The sequence below is a fragment of the Furipterus horrens genome, unplaced genomic scaffold, assembly GCF_987537825.1.
Source record: "Furipterus horrens unplaced genomic scaffold, mFurHor1.1.pri manual_scaffold_4, whole genome shotgun sequence".
Lineage (NCBI taxonomy): Eukaryota > Metazoa > Chordata > Mammalia > Chiroptera > Furipteridae > Furipterus > Furipterus horrens.
In genome coordinates this window covers 164798568-164824169 of record NW_028327174.1, presented here as the reverse complement: position 1 = coordinate 164824169, position 25602 = coordinate 164798568, and the positions used below count along the sequence as shown (strand labels likewise).

Genomic DNA, 25602 nt, shown 5'->3' with positions numbered 1-25602 from the left:
GTGGCCCAAATCTCATAATAAAATTTACATGGCTTGGCATGAAACTGGAGTTTTCTTGCTCTGACTTAAAAAAATAGTAATTTTATGTATATGTACACATATAATACATGCATACACACATGCATTTATACACACATAAACATACATGTATATGAAAATATGCAGTACTCACTTCTTTTAGGTTGTCATTATTCCAGATCTCTAAAATGTTCTAATTTCTAAAATTCAAATACTAAGCTAAATTTTTTTTAGAAGCAAAAGGGCCTCAGATTATAGAATATTAACTATGAGGAAGTTATGAAATGCTCCCAAAATGTAGTATGTTCATCTCCATTTACAGTTCCTATAGGATTAATTCACATACTACTTACTTACTTTTCCTGATAGGCATCCAATATTTGCTTTTTAAAGTGGTAACTACTGCTGTCAGATTAAATCAGGGCAGTCTTCTTTAATTACAGCATTACAGGTGAAGGTTGGGAACAAGCAGTGTTTAGCAATGTTATCAACCACACGCATCACCCTGTTCTGCCCACGGTCACTGACCCATTTAGAAGCCACACTGTATTTATAAAGAACAATCAGCAAAAAACGTAACAACTAAACAGTGGGTCAACTGCCCCATCCAGAACAAAACACAAAAACCCGCACTTAAGAAAATCCTTAGGGAATAAAGGCCAATGTTCTTTCATTTTTTAAAATTCCATAATGAAGACATCACAAGAAAACATATGCCATTTCTAACCATGTTCCATTTGTCACCTTCACTTCTGTGCTAGAACTGAAGACAGTGGTGAAGCATTAATTCACATTACAGCCTAGAACATTCCTCCCTAACTTTTTCTGGATTTTCTTCCAGCTTCATCTGTTCAGCTCTATCGATCCAACTAAAGATTACCAGAAATTAGATTCATATTTTATGCTCTAATTCCATGTCATGTCACCAAGTTCCCCTTTTAAAAAAAATTTCAACTAATTCTACCAGACTAATGCTATTTACTCAGTTACCAAAATTTAAATTAATTATGTTCTCAAACATAATTGTTAAAAATTGGCAACATTATGCAGGCTTAATTAAGATTAAATCCAATTTACTAAATGTACTTTAATTGGTACTAATTACATTAGCTTTCATTTCAGAATGACAAATTCCCCATAGGTTTCACTTTACAGTCCTCTATCAGAATCAACACAGGGTGACTGACAATGAGCATCTTACAGAAAGGGGAGGGGCCAAAATGCCAGACCCCCCCGACCCTGTTTGTCACTGCTCTGTGCTTTTCTCCTTTCATCAATTTGCTAAGTCACAGAGTCATGACTCCATCACAGCCATCATTTTCTGTTCCAATGAAAAATTTCTCTAAAAATAAATACTCTGTGGCTGGCAGCCGCCAGGAAGAACAGGAGCGTTAACCAAAAAAATACACAAAGGTTTCAAATATCAGTGCCACCAATTACTAGGGTACTTCCAAGGACTCCGGGGACTCCTACTCTTGAACCCTTCAGAGACATAAATCTAATAAGTAAATAAGCCTAACCCGATCTTGAGAACTAGGCCCAATTATGCCGCAGGGCAACTTCCCTGCATTATTGCTGCTTTCCATTACGAGGGTATCCAGCAAGTGCATCTGGAAGAGAGGCCAAGAGGAACCAAGGCTGTCTGCCTAGGAAAACAAATAAAGACAGATATGCCTCTGCGCTTAAGGGGAAAAAGAAAGAAAATATAATAAGTAGGTGGTTTGCAGGGCTGTCTGTATTTCATAATGTGATAAACTGCCCCCAGGATCCTTGATATGATTGAATTTAAAAGCAAGAGAGAAACAGGGAAAATGTACTTCATTCTCAATTTTAAATAGATGGCATCTGAGGCCAGCTAAACAAGATGACAGAATTACAGAAGTATAAAACGTGTAAAATTAAGGGACCTCCCATATAGCACCCCCACCAAAAAATTACAAACAACCAAATACTATTAACTCTGTGCCTCCTGTAAATGGCATAAGAGATCTGGAAGCTAACTGGCTACAGTAAATAAGATACAGGAAGAGAAATAAAGGGACATTACTCATCCGTTCCAACCTTTAAAAAGTCACCAATTAATTTTGGGTGGTGGGGTGAGAACCAAAAAAAAAAAAAAAACAAGTACAAGATCCAGACCTAAAAGGACCTGTAATGAGGATAATTAATAAATAGTATTTCTCATGTGATTAATTCCAGTAAGGAAGAGCAGAGGGGGAGTCCATCCATAAGCTCGATGAATTTTGTATAAGCAGGAAATATTTACATTACTAATAATCTAAACAGAAATGGCAAAGATGCCAAAATAAGAATTTAATTCTAACATGGAGCAAACTATATTAGAATGTTAATATGACATAACCCAACAGCATATAAAGTAAAAAAGATATCTGAAATAAAAACTCCTCGGTGTAAGGAACAATTAATTTTTTCCCCAACTTTTTCAAATACTGACTATCCGATCACTTTTATTGTCTAACAGTCATCTTTTAAAGCTCTACTGAGTATATTCTGAATATATGGTAATTAACTGCATCCAAAAAGAAATCTGTAAGTAATAAAAGTCTAGTAATATGTGATCACTTCATATTCACCATGAGCATAAGAGATGAAAAGCATTAGGTTTTCCCTCATCTTTTCCCAACATGTAAACATATAACACGCCTACTCTGAAATGATTAAGACAGACCTGAAGCACGTTCACTAGGCGATAGCTAAAAATGAATGCCTTCTAGAGGAATTATTATTGTTAATACACACACATATACACACTACTTTTCTATCTAAGAAATTTAAACCATTTTATTCAGATTCCTTTAAGAAATGTGGGGGGGGGTGTTAGAATCATACTTCTCAATGCTTTCTAATCATCATTTGCTCTTTTTTTTCTTTTTTTTTCTTTTTTTTTTTTGTGGAAGGGTGCTGAACTAATTAATAGATTTCAAGACCCAGTGTTGAACCTTATCACATCCTCCTATCAGGCTCGTTTACTCTGTACAAATTTTGGAAGTAAGTTATAGTTTGTGGTAAGATCCAACTAAATAGCCTCAGAGGACCAGTACAGGGATTTTATATCAATTTCTTTTGTAGCATCACTGATTTCATTTTGATCCTCTATCCATTCTTTTACACCAAGTCAATGAAGGCGCCACACAATTTAGTTCTCCTTTTCAATTATTTTCCAATTAAAGCTCTTCATAAGACAAGTTTTCGGTGCCCAAAATACATAAGTTAACTTTCAAAAGAAAAATAAGACCTATTTTAAAATTTAGCTTCCTGGTTTTGAACATGTACAAAGTTGAATATGCCTTCAGAGATTTTAAATCACATTTTTAAGTGATTAAAATTAAGACAATATACAAAAAAGGAGGGAAAACCACACCTGAAAAATAGCATTCTCACCGGTACAGTCTCATAAAATACATGTAGCTACAAAAATGTGCAGAATAAAACTGCAAAACATACGATTTTCTTTCCAAACTGTCATTTTAAATGGTATAAACAAATAAATAACTCACCTGCTTGTGCATTTCTATATTCAACCCATAGGACATCTCATAATACTGTCAAAGAAGAAAAAGCAATTAACTTTGTGCCTTTCATCAAACAATCTCCCTTGTTTCTTCAGAATGTCCCCAAGTATGTTTAAAACCAACATAAAAGCTTCAACTAAACCAAAATATCCGTAATACCTATGCTGTTAAGGAGAAACATCCTACCACTATCTCAGCCTAATAAATTTGAGTCTGTAAGACACAGACTCTAAGAGAGCAACTCACAAAACTATGAATATCAAGTTTAAAAAGAGCATATTAAACATCTTCAGTTGTCTTTATACATCACAAGTAGGTGAAGGAAAAAGGTCTGATGAAAATTTGGTACCACAGGAACCCTAATTCTTAGGCACAGCAGGCAAGTTAATGGCAAAAATGTGTCTCATACAAATGCAGATGTTTTGAAAGAATGCTCAAAAAGGTGATGCTACTTCAGAGTTCAGCTTCTCATATGTAGTATGCCGCTAATGTTCATACATTCAAAGGAAAAAGGCTTGACAGGAAATGAATGAGTTACTCTGGAGCCTTTATGAACAAGCATTAAAATATGCTTGGTAATATTTTTGAAAAATCAGATTTGATTTTTTTGAACAGAGTATAACTGCGATTATACAGGGGAGGACAACACTCATCAAACCAACGTAACACTATAAAAACTGAACATGCACAATGCACACACAAATACACACACACTAGTAGAGTAAGAGTGGGTGGAAATCTGAAAAGGTGTCTGGTGTCTTTTGTTACCCATCATTCTTTAAAAGAAATAAAACATTAAAATTTTAATGGTTTCCAGAAAAACTAGTTAAAATTGTTTGGAGCAAAAGCAATAAAACAACAAAGAAAACCACTAACACAAAAACATGCTGCTTATGACTCTAAACACAACATAAATGAGGTTTTGTTTTGTTTCAATCTAGAAAAACAAAGCACAAAAAATTATACCCCATGCAGCTGAACTTTTTGAAAATTCAAATCAAAGCTAGTTGTCAGAGGCAAGTTGTAATATCCTGGAATTACAGGTTGCTAATGGTCACATTGCTACAACCTCAATGGCACTGACCTGTGACTGGGATCTATCCTGCAGCCCCCAGCAATCTGAAGGGATTCTTGCTTTTGGTATCCCAAACTAATAGACACTATGAACCTATGACACAGTTTTCTTACCATGACATAATGCCGCTGCATCTCTGTCTTCTCACTGGCCAGTTTCTCACATTCTAGCTTCAGGCTGTTCAAGACAGAAGGAAATCTAAGCACAACACAGATCTTGACTTACATCCTTTAAATGTAAATACACATTCACTCCTCTAAATCATCACCTACAAACCACCAAGTCAATTATCTTAAATACCACCCTCATTATTCAAGGAAAGGCAGGAGAGAAAGGGGTGATTGGACGCAGCCTGGACTTGCCCTTTCAATGAGAATCAAATGCGGGGTTTTTTAGGAAAAAAAACAAAAAAACTCTCCAGCCAGTTTAATTCTGGAACTTCATTCAGACCTGAATATTCACTAAATTCACGTAATAAAATAAGAACTAGAAAATAAACATCAATAATGTCGACATATCGCACAAATAAGTCCCCCAAAATGTCACTGGGGAGTATTTCTTAAACGTTCCACGAAGAAATTAATGAAAACATGAATCAAGCATGTCTTATGAATGATGTCTTATTTTTTCCCTCCAAAACAGACGAGCTGAATACCACCTCCCAGGGGCAAAGTATGGACTGGGTTCAAAGGCGTTTTTTGGTTCTTGCATTTATGAAATAAGAATTACATACACATCATTAAAAAGCCTGTGAAAGAAAAATATTTCAAAAACCACTCTACTGATTGTTTCTAAAACAAAAATATTTTTTCAGCATAAAAGTAATAAAATCGCTCAATTGAGACTTCCAGGGCTCTCAGCTCAAGACAGTTCGGTGAAATGGCAGAAAAGAGTGAGAAGGAATCAAGCCCGGAGTAATAAAGAATTGAGGAAGTCAAAAAGCCCCAGAATCTTCCCAACCTTCCATTCTACCGGCCCCAATAAATCAATATCGAAAGTTTGGCCTCAGCGTTTTCCAAGTCTCCCCAGTTTCGATCGCTTAGCCCATTTTTTTTTTTTTTTTTTTAATTTACGGGAGAAGGGAGAAATGCTTAATTTCTTTACACCTGCCTAAGAAAAAGAGGCCTTGACTTGCCCTTTCTGCTCACAAGAAAAAATGATAATACCTTTGTAGTGACCACAAAAAAAAAAAAAAACCAAAAAAAAAAACAGCAACCGGGGAGGGAGATGTTTGTGTGTATGTGGGGGTTGGGGGACGCAAGAGCTAAGCAAACAGGAGGATAAGCTAAAGTCAATATCGTTACCTGTGGTATTGAGCCTGTAAAAACTGAAACTCTTCCTTAATCCGATCACAGGACTCGGAAATTGTAAATTTAAAGGGTTGAGCAGGCTGATGTGGTGCCTAAAGAACAATAAAATATTTAATTAGCCCACATCACAGGCGAGGAAGGGAGATGGAGAAAACATAACACGCGGCGCTAGCGGGGTAAGAGGGGACGGAGGGGCGGGGGGGCACATCGCGCAGGCAGGCACAGAGCGAGGAAAACTCTCCTCCCGGCACCCCCACTTCGCCGCACAGCCCAGCCGGGCTGGTTTCGGGTGACCCTGGGCCCTCACGTCCTCCTACCCAACCTGGACCCCGAGGGTTCGAGACCCTGCTCCCCTCCCTGGCCAACTGCATGCGCTCAGGGGTCCGCGCGCCCAGCCCACTCCCTTTCCCCACCCGGAATCGAAACTGGCCCGTCGGGGGGACTCGCGCCATGGCGTCGGGCAGCAGCCAGGTCAGGAGAAAAGGGGACGAGGCCGCCACCCTCCCCAGCTGGACAGCTGGCTTGATCGCTCGGTCGTCGTCAAGGCCCGCGGCGCAAGGGGCCGGCGCCCCGCACTCCCGAGCCGCTGCCGCCGGACCAGCCGCGCCGCCGCCGCCGAGGGCGCCCTCCCCGCCCCGGCGCGGAGTTGCGCCTCCCTCATCGCTCGCCCCCCCACACTCCCCCCCGCCAGGAGTCGCGGCGCGGGGACGACAAACGGCTCCGCACAGCTTCCAGAGGCTTCAAAGACAACAATAAGAAAATGGCTACAACTCAATTGCCTCTCTCCGCACCCCCTCTCCGAGAGTGCCACTGCGCCCGGGGGGGTGAAGGGACGGGAGGAAGAAGGGGTGGCGGGAACCTCCCCGAGCGGGGCGCGGGGTGCGAGCCGCCCTCCAAGCCCCTGCGGCCAAAGACAGACAACTCCGCGCACAGGGGGCTTCGCGGGGAATCCCCCGGCGCCCGGCGAGCCCGCGCCCCGCCGCCCGCACTCACCGGGTGTCTGGTCTGCGGGTACATCTTGCTCAGGTCGCGAATCATCCAAACCGATTTAGTTGGCTGCGCTGGGCAGAGGCGCGCGGCTCATTGGCTTTAATGGCCCGGAGGAGGAGGCGGCGGCTGCGGCTGGCCGGGTCCGAGGGGCTGCTCGGGCGGTCCCGGCCCCCGCCGGGTCTCGCGTGATGCAGGAGGAAAGAACGCAAGGCGAAGGCAGCGGCAACTGGGCGCGGGCGGCCAAGCCGCTCCGCATTCCCCGCGGGCGTCACTGGCCCGCTGCGGGCATTGTCCGGCGCCCGTCTCTCGCAGCAACGCTCCGACGTTAGCTCCGCCGAGGCGCTCCCGCCGAGCCCGGCGCGACGGCCGCGCTGCTCACCCGGGCCGGGAAAGTGTGAGCTCCGCGCACCAGCACTCGCCGGCAGCGCCGTCCGCCTGCTTGCTCGCTCGCTCGGCGTCCCACTCCAAACTTTTTTTATTTGTCTTTTAATTGGTTGTTATTCCTCCGAATGAATGATCTCTCTCTTCTTTCCTAAAAGCAAACACAAACTCCTTTGGTTCGGAAGAGATCTCGGCGGTGCTTTTTGGTTTCTCTGGAGATTTTTTTCACTTCACAGCAACGATCTTTTAAAAGGCACCTTTTAGCTTCTTTTACCACATCTCATTTCCTTATTTTTCTTCCTTCCTGTTTTCTTGTCTTTTTTTTTAACCCCAAATTGAAGGGGATTATAAAAATAAAAGAGTGAAACGCTTGCAGCTTTTTAAAAAAATTCTCTCTCCTTTCAAACTCTGTGAACACCACCTCAAAATAATATACAAGTGTGTGAGAGAGGGGGAAGACAACAGCCAACAGCCCAAACACCCGCTCAGAACAGCTCCAACAACACGTTCTGTGTAGGTGACTTCTTTGACCAAATTTAGCATCAGCTAATCATTAACATTCTGATACATATTCACAACCGTCCGTAGAGGGACCGCGGGGCATCCCGGGAGATGTAGTGCGCCCCTGGCTACCGGGGCTGAGGATTCGGCCAGATTGACTACAACCACCGGCCCGCCACGCGACCGCTCTGGGGCGCTTTCCAAGCGCCCCGCCCACCCTCAGCGCAGTAGGCGTCTCCAGCAACCAATCAGAGATGGCTGAACATTAATCGCCGTTCTGTGTTACTGCCCATCATTTCACTGCTGACAAATGGTGAGCCAGGGGGGTGGAGCCGGCCAGGCTGGAACCCACGTGGGGGCCGGGCGTCAACCATAGTTGGAGCCAATGAACAGAACGGAATGGGGTTCGCGGAGGCGGGGCGGAGAGGGCCCGCCCAAGGCGGAGCTGCGCCTTGGCTGACGTTCCTTAGCGCGAGCGATGGAACCCGGCAAACATTTGTTCAGCTGTCAATCAAAGTAACGTGGGCCTGGGAGAAGTGGCTGTGGCTCCTGGGCTGTTGCCGCTGTTGCTGCTGCCCTGGTTGCATCTTCAGAACTGGATGTTGGTGGCGGTGGTGGCGGCAAAATAAAGAGGATGGAGGGGGCAGCGAGATTGGAGGCTAGTCTCATCCTCCCAACCGCCCCCCTCGGTCCCAAACACCTCCGCCCCATGCTCCGCGGCGGTGCCAGGAATGCGGACTAATTAGGGTCCAATGTCTCCTTAAAGAGACAAGCTCGGCCTTGTGTAACGCGCCGAAACCCCTGTTGAGACAAGAGAGGGAGGATCAGGCCGATCCCACTTCGTTCGGTTCACATCAATTTTACGCGCCGCTGGAGCCGGCATAATTTTCCATGTGAAGGCGGACTCGGGTTCCTGTTCTGGTTTAGAGCCGGAGACCGAGCTGCGAGACGCTGACCGGGGCGTTTGGCCTGGGACGCCCGTGGGGAGGGTTGTTCCTCCGAGCCCCGAGGGGGCTGTGATTGCCGCTTAACCCCGAAGCGGAGCCGCCTTCCCCTGGTAACTCAGCAAGGAAGTTCCCCAGGACGCAGCGCCAGTGGCTCCCGGGGGCGTAACCGTGGAGTATCCGGAGAGGCTGGAGGCCCGGGGCAGGGGTCGCCCGATTCCCAAAGAAACTTTGTCGATGGGACCACCCGCAACCCGCAGACTGAGTCAGCCCGCTCTAAGGCAGTGTCAATTGAGTGCTAGCTCCAGATACTTGGGAAGAAAACGCCCCTGCGCGGCCTGGGATGCTCGCTCCCCCTATTCCAAAGGAAAAAGACTGCCCCTCTTTTTCCCGCTTTTGAAGGAATGAGTCAAGTTTGTCGCGGTTGAACCGGGCGAGGAACCACGCGTGCCACGAGGGATGGAGGGTCGGCCACCGGGAGAAAGGGCTGGGAAGATGAGGGAGGTCCGGGGGCAGAGGCTGGGGGAGGGGCATTCTTAGGGAAGGGGGTGAAGGAGGACTCGATGGAAAGAAGGGGCAGCCAGGGGCGGGCACGCCTCCACCCTTAGTCTTCAACAAGCTGAGGGCAGCTCCCGGATATAAGGGAAATCCGTTGGCTCTCAGCCTTTCCTAGAGAGCCTCTAATGTTTGGAGGAGGGGGGAATTTGGAAGAAGTCAAGTCAGGAGTTGGCTAATTTAAAAGTCTGGGCTTTGGACGTTCATTTCTGAGCGACCTTTGCCTGTTCTAATTGGAGACCTTGGTCGAGATGGTTCATCATTAGTGGAAAACCATTCTTCTTAATGACATTCCTTGCTTCACATCAAACAATGACTTAAAATCCAACCTAGCACATTCTATGAGCCCTTCTCCGTGTTGTGCACTATGGAGGACTGAGGCAAAGGAGGGCTATGGTGGTCTTCAACGTCCTCTAATTTTTTTTGTCCTGCATGTTTCAATTAATGTTTCAATTAAGCAATTATCTTCTCCATCCCCAAAATATGAGGATAGAGGACACCCTGGGCAGTTCCCTGAACCTTCTTTGTTCAATACCCCACACATGGCTGTTGGGCACTTGAAACGTGGTCAGTCCCAAACAAAATGTGCTGTAAGTACACATCCACCGATTTTAAAGAGTTAGTACAAAAGTAGGAAAGTGAAACAGCTCTATAATTTATGATTGTATGTTGAAATTCTAATATTTTGAGTACAATGGTTAAACAAAATATATTACTGAAATTAATTTTGTCTGTTTCTTTTTATTTATTAGGTACTGGGAAATTTTAAATTACTTTGTGTGGTTCACATATTTCCATTAGACAACACTGTTTTGAAACCTTCCCAAGAAACAAAAATTAGGAGACTTGAATGATATCATTTCTATACGAGGACAGTGAATTTTCTAAGAACACCAGCAAAAACCACATTTTATTCTACAGTTGGTAATTTGTTTCTCCTGGAGTTTTTCAATAGTTTGTTAAATCACCTACAGTGACTCTGTAGGAAGTTTCGTATTATCTGTTCTAGCCAGAATCTTAGCAAGTTCCATGAGAAGAAGGACCTGGTTGCGTTCATGTCTGCATTCCAAAATCCAGAATGATGTTTGGCACATAGTTGGCACTCAGTAAATATCTGTCCATGGCATTCTGAGTAAATGCCACATTGTGTCAATATAAAAAGCTTCCTCATAATTTGGGCCATACTTCTTGAAATTCTCTGCAGCGATTTCCCAGGACAGGGAATGAGAACCCTAATAACAGAATCTGAAGAGCTACTCAAAGGCTCGATGGTCAAAGGCAGAAGCTGCTCTGTTAGGAAATATCAAATAGCTTGAAGCAGAATCATTTTTCCTAAACTCTCAACAGTTTGTGTCAACAGAAGGGTGGCTAGAGAAATTAGAATGTTTTTCTATTTTTTTTTTTTTAAATAGGGTTTAAGATACAGCACTTGGATTTGTTTCACATTTTGCCGACAAGGCAGATCTACATAATTCACAGTGCTGTCTCAGAAAGATGCCAAGTGAAGCAAGCCACGGCTCAGCCTGGGCCCAAACACAAGGTAGAGCCATGGCTGCCTTTGTCTCTTCTTTCTGCTTGTGCTTCTCTCATTGTGCTTCTCACAAACTGTTGAGCTAAGATGTGAAGTCAACTTGTGCCTTTTTTTAATCTCTACCATACACTGGGGGGGGCTTATCAACAGCATTTATATTCAAAGGTAGGCCTGAGGGTTCCAATCTTAAAGTAATGTATGCAAGCAAGCACATTGTTTTTACTTAGCTTATATGTTATTCATCATTTATTCTTCCATCAAATATTTATTGAGCACATAATGTATGTGCCAGAATAAGGGAATTTAGGCTACTTTTATTTACTGTCTCTCGGTTCCAAACACATCCTCTTTGCCTGCTACATGAAAATGGATCTGGGCCTTTTAGTTTTCTTTGCCAGCTATTACCAAGCTTTGTCAATAGAGGGCACTAGAGAGACATTACAAGAGGAAAGGGTTTTACTTTCTGGTTCTGGCAGTAAGCCAAGCAGGTTCCTGCAGCCCAGGTGGCAATCAGTAACAACCAGCAGCTTCCTTAAGTGGTTTTGGAGCTTGAGTACCTTTGATAAGACATCTCCCTGAATAGCTTTCCTAGCGCCCCAGAAGGTAGATTTCCAGTAAGTTCTGGAGTGTGGATCCCTGGCAAGTTCTTGAAGGCCGATTTCCAGCAGGGTCTATCTGCTCCAGCCGTGTGTCCTCTCAAACAAGGTCTGGATTTCAGCCATAAGGGTGTTTAAGTCTTGAGGAGACTCTTGAGTCCTCTATATCAGCCATTGGGGTAGCAACTGCTCTTTATATCTGCTATTTCTATATTCTTTAGAGTTCTCTTTACCTCTTACTCACCAATCCCTCTTTATTCCCATTTCCTGTTATAGTTAATATTGGGTTTGGCAAAAAGTTCTGTTTAGTTTTTTCCATAAAAGACACATTTTTCATTTTCATCAATAACTATTGATTTGGCTATTTTGAGCATGTTGGCTATCTCCTGCCATTGGATTCTAGTGGGTAGAGGCCAGGGTGCTGCTAAACATCTTCCAATGCATAAGACAGTCCCACAGCAAAGCATTATTTAGACAAAATGTCAGTAGTGCCAAGAAACTTGGCAAACCACTTTTGACACATTCAGTCAGTCACAGCACATTTTCTATACACCACACAAATCTTTTTTGCATTTTAGTTGCATTTTTACCTTTCTTGAAATAATAAAGCATGATATCTTCAATATTAAAATGGCTGCACAAAAATTCACCAATTTTGATGTGGTTTATTTATTTTTTTAATGCATGCTGACGAGACAACTGTCACAATAGAATCTAACAAAATTGTTTCAAATGAAGTTAAAGACAACTAAGCACTACTAGAGCCACCATATGGAAAAAAATTGAATTTTTTGGCCAGCCCAATAATTCTTTTTTTTTTAATTATTTATTTGTTTGTTTATTTATTTTATTTTATTTTTAGAGAGAGGGGAAAGGAGAAAGAGAGGGAGAGAAACATCACTGTATGGTTGCCTCTCAGTCACGCCCCCAGCTGGGGACCTGACGTGCAAACTAGTAATGTGCCCTGACTGGGAATCGAACCAGCGACACTTGGCTCGCAAGCCGATGCTCAATCCACTGAGCCACAGCAGCCAGGGTTTAGCCCAATAATTCTTAATGTTGAACTTTACTTGCTCAAATTGCTGTGTGCCTTTTCTCCTAATTAAACTCAGTCTGAAATAGTAAACAGCATAAGCAGAGTTCTGCTGGGCTTACATTCTGATCAAGGGATGTAGACAAAACGGATGGACAAGTAGCAGCATAATAGGAAAATGGCAGTATGTAGGAGAAGTTGACAGCTAAACAGAGGCTTGAACACCAAGAAAGAGCCATCTAGGCAGAGATCATTGAGAAGTAAATATCAGGTGCATGCAAAGGCTCTGTCAGGGGAAGTGTTGGTGAATGTGAGGATTTTTAAAAATTGGCGTTTGCCAGAGTACAAATAGTGTAAGATCGATTCACGGCCACATCTATGGGTCCAGATCACATGGAACTTCTTATACCTGATAAAGCCATTTGTTTTCTCCTCTGAGTGTAGTGGAAAGCCATTGTTGGAGGAGGAAGGACTGTAAACAAGGAGTAACAGGATCATTACAAATATGTATGTTGTTTATGAGTGCCCTTGTTCACACTTGGCCTAAGATGAAGGGACACCCTTTTCCATTTTAAAGAATAACTATTGCTTTTATTCTGGGCAGTTGATAAAGATTATGGAGGCACACACCGCTTTGACACTGCCACTACCTACCCCACTAATGATGGATACATTTTAATTTGTATAGAGGCCTCCTATGTAATTCAGAAATGTCAAGCTCTGTTTCGAATAGACAACTAGAACAGTAACGACTGTAGAGAATCAAGGACATGATCCACTTCTTGATCAGCCATTGACTTGCTCAGTAAGTGACTTGACACCACTCTCCCTTCTATGAGAAGATGGACATAACTGTATAGTATAATCCCTGTTTTAAAAGATTTAGTGCATCAGTGTTAGTGAGAGTGCCAAATTTCTGAACTTGTCTGATTAAGCAGAGCCTTATCTTTGCCAACTGACTCTATGTTTAGTGGTGGGGATTTTCAAGCTTTTTGATGGGATATCCCTTTTTATCTTGATGGATAAAAGGCAAGCGGACCCATTGCTTGTTATTGAGGGGGGACACTTGGCTTGGGAGGAGGGTGGAAAAATTTGCATAGAGACTAAGGAGGTTTCTGGAAGAAAAGGATGCTCCTTTTTTAAATGCTACATTGTTTGAATCCCTTGAGATGGTCCCTAATTAAGTTTGCTGGCAAGAAGGAACACTGGGGTCCTTTGCTCCTCTCCTATGGTTTGGGGTGCAGACAAGGTGGGGTGTGGAGGGTTGTCTAGGCCTCACCATCAAGTCAACAGAAGAATGGATCTGTTGACCAGGTTCAGCATCAGTAGATACAGGCAGGGAGTTGTGGGTCTTTCTCATTCTGAAAACTCTGGGTTCCAAGTAGGCATCAGCCTGGCACTAATGGGGTGCTTTGGAAATAATGGCTGAGTGTGTAAGGATAATAATAGTCCGTATAGGACCCCTGTCTTCAATAGTCACACTTTATGTCAGCAATCATGCTGAGTGTGAGAGGAATCCAGCATTTCTAACTAGATTGGACAATTAATTGTCAGTATTTTCAAGCATCCATGAAGTTATTTATACTCCAAGCTGATAAATCAAGTCATATTTAAGAACTACGTTATGAAAAATGACCCTTCTGCTTGAGAAAAACTCCTATTATCTTTACTTTCCATGGATCTAGAAGGGACCTTTAAGAGATTTTTGTTTCCTTTATCCTGCCTTTAAGTAAACAAGGTAGTATTATTCCCACTTTGAAGATTAATCAACTGAGGCTCAGAAAGAAGTTACCAGTCCCAGGTGATATAGCTTGTTAAGTACTGAAGCAGGGATTAGAACTTTTGTCTGCTGCTTCCTTATTTCACCCCTGTATAAAAACCTGAGTTCCACAAGTGGGTATTCAATTAAGTATGCAATGTCAGCACTACCCAATTCAGCTGCGTGCTTCACAACTTGTCAGGCAGATGTTTTGTTGCTTAAATGGGGGTAGAGGGTGAATCAGGGAAATGACTGCGTTGCAGCTGCCACTGGGCCAAAGCTGAACCTGAGGATTCCCAAGGCCAGCCTCCAACGTGGGAGTCTCTGAAGGTGTGATAAGCACAGTTTCAGAGAAATGCATGGTGCTGAAGCTCTAGTCCTGTACAGAACCAGCAGGGTTCACACCTCTTCAGCTGCTCTCTCTGTGCCTTTACACAGGCTCCCACTCCTGCTAACCATCACAATAGCCTGCAGGGCAGGTATTACAGGAGACAAATTGTGTATCTATTTTCTGAAGTGGGTGGCCTGGGAATGGGGTTAGTATAGGAAAGAATAACTAGATACCACACTGCTTTGTGCAAGAAAATTCCCTGAAACTGTGGCTCAATTACGAATCTACCATGATCTGGTTAACTTTGGTTAGTCCCTTTAACCTTTTGATTTCATTTCATACAGTGTCTCACCTATAAAGAAAATATGGTATCTAAACCCATCTTTGCTAAATGCAAATACCTGTAGCTCTAAAAATGTTTTATTTTACAATCTGAAAGTTGCGCTGGTCACAGAGAATGGATTTTGATTCAAGGTCATCTGCTAAGCTTGATCACTCCCCCACCCCTTTTTAATACCTCCAAAGAAATGAACTTCTGGAATGAACATTCTTTGGGGAAAGTGGAAGCAGACACATTCTGTTGAAAATTGATTAGTTGTCTTATAAAGTGATCAAAACTGAAAGGATCTATAGTCTGGATGCTAGTACGTGGGTTCCCACTACTATAATTTAATTCAGGATTTATCTTCAATATTATGTAGCCTGGAACAATTCTGGTTAATCACATGACTTCCTTTAATAGAAATCCTTGTAAAATAGTGTGAATGAGCAATCATTTACAGTATAACATCTAGTCCAGTGCACTACTACTTTTAGAAAAGGCTATAATATTCTGGGAAATTTTCATTCATGGAGCTATGCCCTACTTCCACTGCTTGATTTTATATAGAACAATATTTGAATGTTTTTATTAGAGATTTTTATTAAATATGTCCACAAAAAGGCCATTCAATACCTTATATCTATATGGACCATGAGTATTTATATAGTGCTGTCACATATTATTACATCTGGTAAAGTTTAAAGGCACCGAGAAATAGGAAGGATGGGTATTAAAATACCCATTTTATAGACTAGAAACTAACGTTCAGAGAAAGCAATGGCCACTTCAAGTTTATACAACGAGTAAGCAAGCAATTTGGAAATCCAAGTTGAGCTTTTAGATTCTACTTCTTTCCACTACACTACAGCTTCCTTTTAATGACTTATATCAATTATAATGCTTTGTGCTTTACAAAGTGTTTCCACGTGCCTCTTCCTTCCTTGCAAACTCTGTTAGGTAGGGAGAGCCAGTATTGCAACCAGCTTACAAATGTGAAACTGTAAGTCAGAGAAAAGTTACTGACCTGACTGGTGTGTGTATACATATAGGTGCATATCAACTCTGTAATCTATATGCATATGTATAACTAATATCCTAAAACATGTAGTCAGAAAATATATAGAAAGGTATTACCCGTGTAACCTGTAAGCCAGCTAACCGGATGCCCTCATCTCCCAGACTGCTGGATTCCTTGCTCTTACAGCTTTCAACAGGAATGATTCATCATTAACCCATGTACAGAGACACGACATCTTTCTCTGTAGCTCCAGGGATTCTGGAGGGGCTTTATTTCTCTGAATCATCACTGGCTGTGATCTCTTGCTTCTGATGAAAGCTTGATCTCCACTCTATGCCTCCTGCTCATCTGTCTCTTTTCTACACCAGGCTACCCTTTAGGACATCCTTTACTCTTCTGAAGTACCCTTGACAAAAACTGCATGTGATGCACACTTTTACTGAAGGTCTGGATGACGGAGGGACTTGCCAACTCAGGAGGGTGAACAAATGAAAGTAGACTATTAACCATCCCTGTCCCTTGGTTATCTCAATCCTCTTCAACTGCTCAGTCGTAGACACCATCCCGCTTTGTTCCGTCTAGCAATTCTTCCTTCATCTCCATTCACTTCATAGGAAAGGTCCCAACAGTGTGGTTGGTACACCTCTCCCCTGTACCAGTTACTACTGTGTAGCATTTTTGTAGCTTAGGGTTGACTTCTGAATCTGACGAATTTTTTCAAACACCTATATATGAAAGAAAAATGCAGAAATAACTCACTCCTTCTCCATTCTTGATTTGTAATCCAAACCAAGGCATTTTTTATAATTTATCCAGTTTTTATAATTTAAAAAGAAATTAAGGATTTTAAAAATGAAGCCATGCTGGAAATAATCTTATAATCTCCAGGAATGACATTCATCAAGGATTTAAATAACAGTGTAGACTCTTTTTCTTTTACGGGCTTAAGAAATTTGGCAGTTATGCTTTCTTGAAAAGAAACAGTTTGTTTTTAAGTCCTTGGAGGATTTCATAGTCTTTGAAAATTGTAAGATATAGAATTAATGTGGAAAATTATTTATTATGATGGTAATTGTCATGTATAAGTATAATTTAATAAGACATTGAAAATGTAAAATAAAGAATTGTAAAATGTTTATTGCAAATTGTATTTAGAAACCTTTTTATAACATTTAGATTTCTATGCAGCAATCAATGTTCTCTAACAACTTGCTCCCAAAACAGTAAACATGTGAATCATGTTGTAAAAATTAGATTTAGAAATCTACTCTAAGCTATAAAAATGCTACATAGTAATAACTGTACTGGCAAAAGGTATGCTAACTGTACATTTTATATCTGTTCTAGAATGTTTACAATAGCCTAACACAAACAACCATATTTAACACTTAGCTTTTGAACGTTTGCTTTCTGTTGAATGATGTTAGTCACATACATTTTTGAATTATTTATGCAACACTTAGGAAAATTTATAATCAGAGTTGCATCAAAGTAAGTTTAATTAAATTTTTATTATCTGTAAAGCTACTGCATGCACAACCAGAACTTCACTAATTATTAAAACCAAGTACATGTGAAGTCATAGTTTATGGAAGAAGAATTGCCAAATAAAGCACTATCTAGTCAATTCAACTGGAAATTTAAATAGTAGTAAGAAAGAGATGTATATTTTGTTTTTAACATTTTGAGTATCGAGACTTAGGGTGTTGGAAAGCCTCTGACTTTTACTATGAACTTTGACTCACAGCTTTCTGTTATATCTCAGGAAGGACCTGTATTTATTCCACAGATAGGTTACATGTAATCAACCCCATGGTTGCTTACATTTACTGAGTGTGCCAAACATGTCAAAGAAGTGATATAATATAATACCTTAATCTCCATCTCAACTTCATTTTAAAAATGAGTCCATGGACTCTTGGACAGGTTCCTTAACTTGCATAAATTTCCCATACTGCAAATTGAACAGGATTGTTTTACTCTAAAAGGTTTTTTGTTTTGTTTTTGTGTTCAGGACATAAGTTTTGGTTAATGACACATTTTACGTATCTCTCTATGCTGTGGGATCTTCTTTAGAAGGATTGCTAAATTTATATTTCCTCTATTGAACAAGATTAAATCCTAAATCAGATTGTTTTCATGCTCTGATGAATAATCAAATGACCCATTATCTAAGCCTATCTTTTTATTTTTTAATTCTCAGGAGAGGAATAATCACTAAAGTTAGTGTTTAAACTATAAAACTAGGAACCACACTCAAAAACTATCCAGAGCCTATTGTCAACATGCTACCCTGGGAATCTGGAAATATTTTCCAAGTTTCAGGTATGATAACATGCAAAAAATCCAATCATAAAGAAGTTATCATGAATGGTGGATACACACACACACACATACCTGTGAATATCAAACATTTGATTTCATAGATAATTTTCTACACTCTGATGACTGTGTCCTCAAACCTTTAAACAGAGGAAAACTGATAATATTTGCTAATAGAGTTTAATTAGCTATATTCATTATATTTAGACCAACAAATAGGGTTCTAATGTACTTGTTTTGATTAGATGAAAAATAAGTAAAGCAAGAACAAGGCACTGTATTGTTTGAGAAGATCCTTGACACATTTTAGGTTGACTGTTTCATAAAAATCCTTTTTTCTCAGGAAGGTTCACTCAAGATAGTAGTCCAATGTAAAAAAGATTTTAAAGGAAAAGAAAAAGTATCATATTAATAACTGTTTTTTTGCTAACAAACAGATTTATGAGTGCTGTGAATATAGGAAAAATCAAAATCAGTGAATTCAAGTGTTTGTTTTCTGAAACACTGCTGAATACATTGTCTGGATTGTACCACGGAAGGCTGAAAGCAAAACACGGGTGGGTCTATCAAACAATCACTGACTCTGTTTATAACAACTGAAGCTGTGCCTTTCATATCTCAGTCCCATCAGAAAGAGGATGGGGGAGGAAGAGATAAGCCCATCAGTGAAATAGTAGCCTTTAACAACAACCAGTCACTTCCTGCAATCAAAACCATGCTAGCATGTGGCTTGTTCAAATAAAAATTACTGGACTGAAGCCAAACAAGGAAAAAATAATTGATAATGTGGTTTTTCAGAAACCATCCATCCATCAAATGTGTCAGTCCTTCATAATACTTTATTTCCCTTCTGAACAAAGATCTTTAAAATTCATTGTGTGCACTTAAAAACAAAGTGTCCTTGTGCTGGTTTATAAAGATTCTCTTTTAGTTTGGGTTTGTTTTGTTATTTGATTACATTCCCTCCCATCCTGCATTTTTTTCCTCGCAGATAGTTGCTGGAAATTTCTGCCATTCTAAAACAAAGCATCTTTGTGCTGTATCAGCTTGCATTTTCCTTGGATTGTATTTGGATGAAGCCTTTTCACTGACTTCAGCACTGGAGTATTGTAGCCATAGCTTTAGTAAGTAGACTGTAACAAACAGATTCACTGGCCCTTTTTGTGTGTTGCATCCTATTAACCTGCTGGTGGGAAATGCTACTCAGAATAAGGCTCAGGAGCAATTGCAAATAGAAGAAAAAAACTGATAAGGAAATACTGGATCATACTAGCACCTAGAGAAAGCTATTGATATATATATGTGTATATATATACATTATATACATTAACACATGTGTACACATATACATTAACATATATATATATATATACACTATATACATACAGGGTGGGGCAAAAGTAGGTTTACAGTTGTTCGTATGAAAAACAATAAAATAATTAATAAATAATAATATGAGAATAAACTCTGTTTCTCATACTCACAGCTGTAAACCTGCTTTTGCTACACCTTGTATATGTAAGTTGCACCTCCAATAATCCCTCCAATATATGTGAAAATCTTTTAACTAAAACATTTAATTTATTCTAGGATCCTAAAATTTAGTTTGCAAAACTGATAATAGTTTAGCTTCCATTAGAATCCAAAGGAAGTATCTGTAATGTGAATTTCAGTAACATTCACTTACTTCTGCTCTTGATTACTTCCATATTAAAGTCAAGCATACTAGAGATTAAATGCCACACACACACACACACACACACACACTTTTGCCCTGAAATATGGTAAAGATCACAATTTAAAATGCATATTTAAAGAAACATAGTAGTTTCTAGAAATTATATTTTAAATGATGGTTATATGATTAAAACACTGCAACTGAAAATAGAAGAACTAATGAAGTTTTGGTGAAGATAAAATATGAAGGAAAATGTCTGTGATTCTATAAGTTTTTCACTTCTTTCAGGTACCAATTTACAAGTTGAGACAGTCATATTATTATCTCTTTTGAATACTTCCAGTACTATCAACTGTTGACCTGCCAATTACTCTAAGTTTATATTACGATTTTGTCATCAGTGACAAAATACCGGCAAGGCCCTTACAGATAATTAATGGATAATAATACAAGAAAAGGCATGCCTATTACCTCACTGGGAATCTCAATAAATTTCCTTTTTAAAGAATGCCATGAAGAAAAGTCCTCAGCAGTAGCACCAAACCTCCATATTACAAGTCCTGCCCTGGAATTTCTCTTGTGGCCTGCTCCAAAATAATAGTTCTAAAAGTCACATTTATATAAGATAATAATAGCAGTTTCATATGTAATCTCTATTCTGCCTATGAGATACTAATAATAAAATTGTAAAAAATAAAATAAAATATTCACTCCTTATCCAAAGATTGCGACACAAAGAAATACAAACTTGTATAGGGCTCCAGAGTTATTTTTGGTGAGAGAGATATTATCAACTTGAAAATGGCAAAGACGTCAGCTACTAAGTCAACATCCACAGTTGGGTCCCTTGAAAATTAGCTCTTATTTATTTATTTTTTTAAATGAGAAATTGCCAGGAAATTCAATGATACAAATTCTGCCTTTGGAGGTACTCACACAAAAGGGAACAAGTAGAAATATTTTCATTCTTCGTTTTTCTGCTAGAACTTGCTGTAGGTTGATTTTGCCTGTTTCTCCATGCTAGGCTTTGTATGGAGAGGAAAATGAAACAAGATAATTTTTCTGGTACTATTTTAATGTGCTTTGATTTTTGTTTGTTTTATATATTTTTAAACTGAGCTCCTCCCCATTCTGCCAGAGGCATCTGAAAAGCATGTTTCCTAGAAACTTAAGATTCTTATATAAATGGTTTAAAAAGGAAAAAAAGCTATATTCAATTTCTGTTATCCAAAAAGGATTTTGTCACAAGTCAGGATAGTCTTGAAAGCCAGGTTTTGATGAAACAGAAAGGACTTCCCAAATCCATCGTATTATGTATCATCGTATCATTGTATAATTGTGTCAAGAGCTAGGCATGGCTGAATAGGCGAGTTTCTTCCTTGGGGAGGGGAAGCTGGGTGGTGAAGCTTGCTGCCCTGGGGAAGCAGGAGGATGCAATAACAAGAAACAAAAAGCCCAAAGCCTATTCCTCTTGGCCCAAGGGATTGTGAAGAGAAGAAAGTGAGAGAGGAAGGTTAGTAGTGGTCAGGCCTATGTCTCCATATGTTACATAAATCATGAGGACATATGATTTAATGTACTCATATTTTCATACCTTTACATTGCTGAAGCCAGGATTCATTAGGATGTGTCATAGCTTCCGAGGCACTGTTATTTTCTTTTTTAGCAGTATAAAAATCTATGTTATGTATTAAAATTAGTGGTGCCTTTGATTCAATGAAATGTACTAAGTTGAGGAACAAGGTGAAGAGAGAGGCTCTACCCATCCTTTCCACTTGGGGATCTATTAGGTCAGAGCTTAAAGACCAGCCTCAGCAACCAAGAATGGCCACAGCAAAGTAAACCCACAGATACCCCACAGAGAGGCACGGGGCAGGTTCCTGTACCACTATCTGCTTCTCTCTGGCATGAATGAGACCCGGAAGAATGAAAAAGAGTCTGGAAAATTAAGGGAGGGTCTGACAGGAACATTCTGGAAGAACGATAGTCACTGCATTAGGGGCAGCAAGTGAGGATGGCCAGGCAGGCTGGCTGGGCCCAGATCTAGCGGTGTCCTCAGCACCAGCAAGGATGAACGTGAGCTTGACTCACCAAGGGAATGACCGGCTCAGGACCAAGCCGAAAGAGAAAGCTGACTATCCGTTATACTAGTCCCAGGCTCCAGGATCAGTTCCCAGAAGAATCTTCTGGAAGGAGAGCCACTAATCCTTTCTGGTCATTAGTTCCTGGGCAGCCAGGCCATCCACTCTGTAGCAGACCCAGGAGGATCCAGAGTGGACTCTGCTGATGGGATAATCCTGTCATCCCACTGCCACCCCAAAGTCACAGAACTTTACCTTATCCCATGGACACAGAGGCCATCTTGGGAAAACAGTTGGAGGAAGAGAAACCTAAAAGATGGAACATCTCTTCCAAAATAGACTGAGCATTTAAGTAGTGAAGGTATAAAAATTAATAAAGAAGATGAAATTTTATGTGTTGTTAAAATAAATTTAGTTTTTCTTTGTTTCTTGATAAATGCCTAGTTAGGCATTTGTAAAGGGAGTCACTTAATAGAAAAATGAAAGAAACTATGATTTCTGTCAATATCTGCTTTGTACTGTAAGTGAAAACGTGACTCCAGCATCTCAGAATAATGAAGAGGTTACCCTCAAAAAAGTATCCAGTCTAAAGAATAGTAATACGAGAACCTATATAAATATAACATAAGGTACCCATTAACCTAAGAGCCCATGAGAGAGACCATCTTTCAACTATGTTTAAATTGGCAAATTGTAGTTCTATGGCCTATATTGTAGTGTTAATGGTGTTTTAATTGAACCAAAACATACTGGCATTATTAACATTGTTTCTATATCTTTATAGTATTCCTCGATCCTGGTTAAGAAAGAAGCAGATGCTGTGGGTGGCGTATCAGCTTTTGATAGTAACATGTGAACACAGAAGTATCAGAATTGGAACAAATCGTTGTCTGCTTGCCAGTGGACCTTTTCAAGATATAATACAAAATAGTAAAAGAAAAACTGAGCAGATGCCAGGGACATACAGATAAATGCGTGTCGAGGGCCTGACAAGACGAGCACAGAATGATTTTATTGGAGGAGGTAAACAGGATTGGGAGAGGGAAAGAAGTGGCACCGTGGATCCTTCTTGGACATGTCAGCTCAGTGATTTGGCCCTGGTACCTTAAGTCTTCACCTGTGTCCCCACTGTGGTTCAGGGAGAGGAAGGCAGTGGGCCCCTCCCACTCTTGCTCTGGAGTTGAATACCAGGGTCTCCCCAGCCTCAGCAGGGTGTCATCAGCTGCTGGGAAATGCTTTATTCTTCTGTCAGCCCAGTGCTCTGGATTTCTACAGCCTTCCGGCAGCCCCTGAAAGGTGGGGGCTGTTGGCTGAACAGAGTATCCACCAAGTGGATGGACCATTCTGTCACAATGAGAGAGAATACTTTGAACATCCCTTTTAATGCAAATGAGTCCCCTCTTTAGAAAGCTGGGTTTATTGACTAAAGACCATTATCACGGTGAGATCCAATGAGAGAAAGCAGTTAAACATGCTCTTTTTCCTCTTTTGTGTTTATAGCTGCCCAGAAATGAACATCAATATTTAAATGTCTGAATTATCTCAGGCTTGTAAAAAACCAATTAGTTGTTCCCTGGGCTCAGTGTTTGGGGCTTCCTCAGGGCAGAATATGGGACTGTTTAGTTCTTGCGGTCAGAGGCAGAGAGCTCAGGAAGAGGTCAGAGGGGCAAGGGTCATTGCTGGGTTAGTGGGGTCTCCTGAGACCCTTTATTCCTGAAGGGGCAGCCAGGGCGGGGTTGGGAGTCTGCAGCAGCCCCTGTAAGTCTGAAGGAAAAGATGAAACAGGGTTGTCGGCAGTGCAGGGAGCATTGGCCAGCATAGCTGCATCACATCAGACGGGAGCCTCTCATTCCGGGCAGTTCAGGGCCATCGCTGCCTCCAGGTAGAGACCTCTAGGCTGACTACAGTAATTCTGGTTCCCCTGAAGAAATAAGCCCTCCTGCCCAGCCAGACCTTACATGCATGTATCAGAAAGCAGGGCTCCGTATTCATACTTAGCATTTCCTCTGCAGGGCCGTCTTACTTGGCATGGGGCGGAGGGAGTGGACCATGAGAACCCAGGCTCATGTTCATTAGGAGGGTTTCCCACTTGCCTTGCTCTCCAGATTCCCATGCTCGCTAACTCTCAGAGGGCTATGGTTATTCTTTTTTTTGCTCTGGATCTTTTTCTTTTTCTGGCTCATTCACTATTTGCTTATCTAATTCTTCCTTACTAAGAAAGCCCTGTATCTTTGGTGGCAACAAAGAACCCAGCCCCAGGTGTGATACATGATTTCCTAACCTCCATGGCAGCTGGGAGTGGTAAAAGAGGAGTATGTAGAAGATTTCAGGGTGATGGTTCCTGGGAAGATTCACCTCTCTTCAAAGAGGAGAGATGCAGTGGTCATGGCTCTTCCTGCCTTGACCTCAGACGTGCCATCTGGGGCTGCAGTGGGGTCAGCATGTGGCTGATTAGAATACAGAGGTAGAAGCTAGTTCTAGTTCTTACTTGCATTTATGCACCAATTATTTTACTGAGCACCTGCTACAGTTTCAGCATAAGACACAGGCACAGGAACCATATTCATTACTCTTATCAGGTATTGCATCACCCAGGGCTTCTCTTTATAATAGAAATTATTGGAATAAGTACATTAAAATATAAACTATACATGTATTTCATAGAAAATTTTGGATATTGAAATTTTCACCAGGAGATGGAAAACATGACTTCAGAAATGGACAGAAGACAAGGAGGGAGGCCAGGCATCAGGAGGCACAGCCATGGTCACCCCCAGGAATGGTCAAGTTAGGATCGGACCAAGGCTGCCATCATCCCCCCTGCTAAGGTGCGGGCTGTAACTATTGCTGCTGTTGACTTCCACTCCTATTCTAGAGCCAATATCTCAGGAGCAAGCACCAGATTCTAATGAGCTTTCTCACACTGGCAATTTCTGAAATGATTGGAAACAGGATATGGTGTCTCTACACTTGCCTTACTTTTTGTGGATGGGAGTACTGGAATCTCCCTTCTGCCAAGGTCACACTCCCAGTGCCCAAGGGACAACCCCCAAAAGAGATAGGAGCACTCTGGAAAGAAGGATCGATGTTAAGTAGCCAAAATTAAAAACAAAAACTGCATGATAGCAAAAATAATTTACGTAGCATATTACAGTTTTCAAAGTGGAAAACAGTTAAAATAACTTTCATACAGTATTTTAAAGGTTTCAAAGTATATCTGATCTTCACAAGAATGAGATACAGGCAGAGCAGGTATTATATCTGAGCCTCAAAGAGATGAGATTATTTTTTATAGAATATAAAATGTATAGTTATTATCTTTATTTTCTTTTTTAAAGAAAGAGATGTGTAACCTTAAGTCTGTGTCAATTTCAATTGGGGGTGACTTTAGCATATTTGGAGGGCAAACAAATTTTTGTCAACAATGTCGATTTATATCTACAAAAGAACTAATTTACCAAAAAGTGAAGGTATTCTTTTTGGAAGTTAAAGTGATTATTTTTCCTATTAGGCTCTTCTTAAATTTTATTTCAAATGCTTCTCAAATTCTCAAATTCTTATCTTATAAAGACAAAGCCACTTAGCAGACTTGATCTTATGCTTAATTGTTATAGAGCAAGGGTA

At 40.8% G+C, this 25602-nt stretch overlaps 1 protein-coding gene across 6 annotated transcripts in view; it reads right to left on the bottom strand.

Annotated features, from left to right (window-relative positions):
* LOC150013217 (transducin-like enhancer protein 4) overlaps positions 1–7821 on the bottom strand; it is a 144426-nt gene extending 136605 nt beyond the window's left edge. For 3 of the 6 annotated variants that reach the window (XM_090274196.1, XM_090274197.1, XM_090274200.1), the window contains exons 1-4: positions 6930–7821; positions 5931–6028; positions 4740–4803; positions 3537–3581 (exon numbers count right to left, since the gene is read on the bottom strand). In XM_090274196.1, coding sequence (XP_090130322.1) covers positions 3537–3581; positions 4740–4803; positions 5931–6028; positions 6930–6974 — 252 coding nt within the window. In that variant the 5' untranslated portion in view covers positions 6975–7821. Of the gene's footprint in view, positions 1–3536; positions 3582–4739; positions 4804–5930; positions 6029–6349; positions 6522–6929 lie in introns of those variants that run through there. The other 3 variants (XM_090274198.1, XM_090274199.1, XM_090274201.1) reach the window with 1 other exon arrangement.
* Between the last annotated feature and the right edge of the window lie 17781 nt (positions 7822–25602).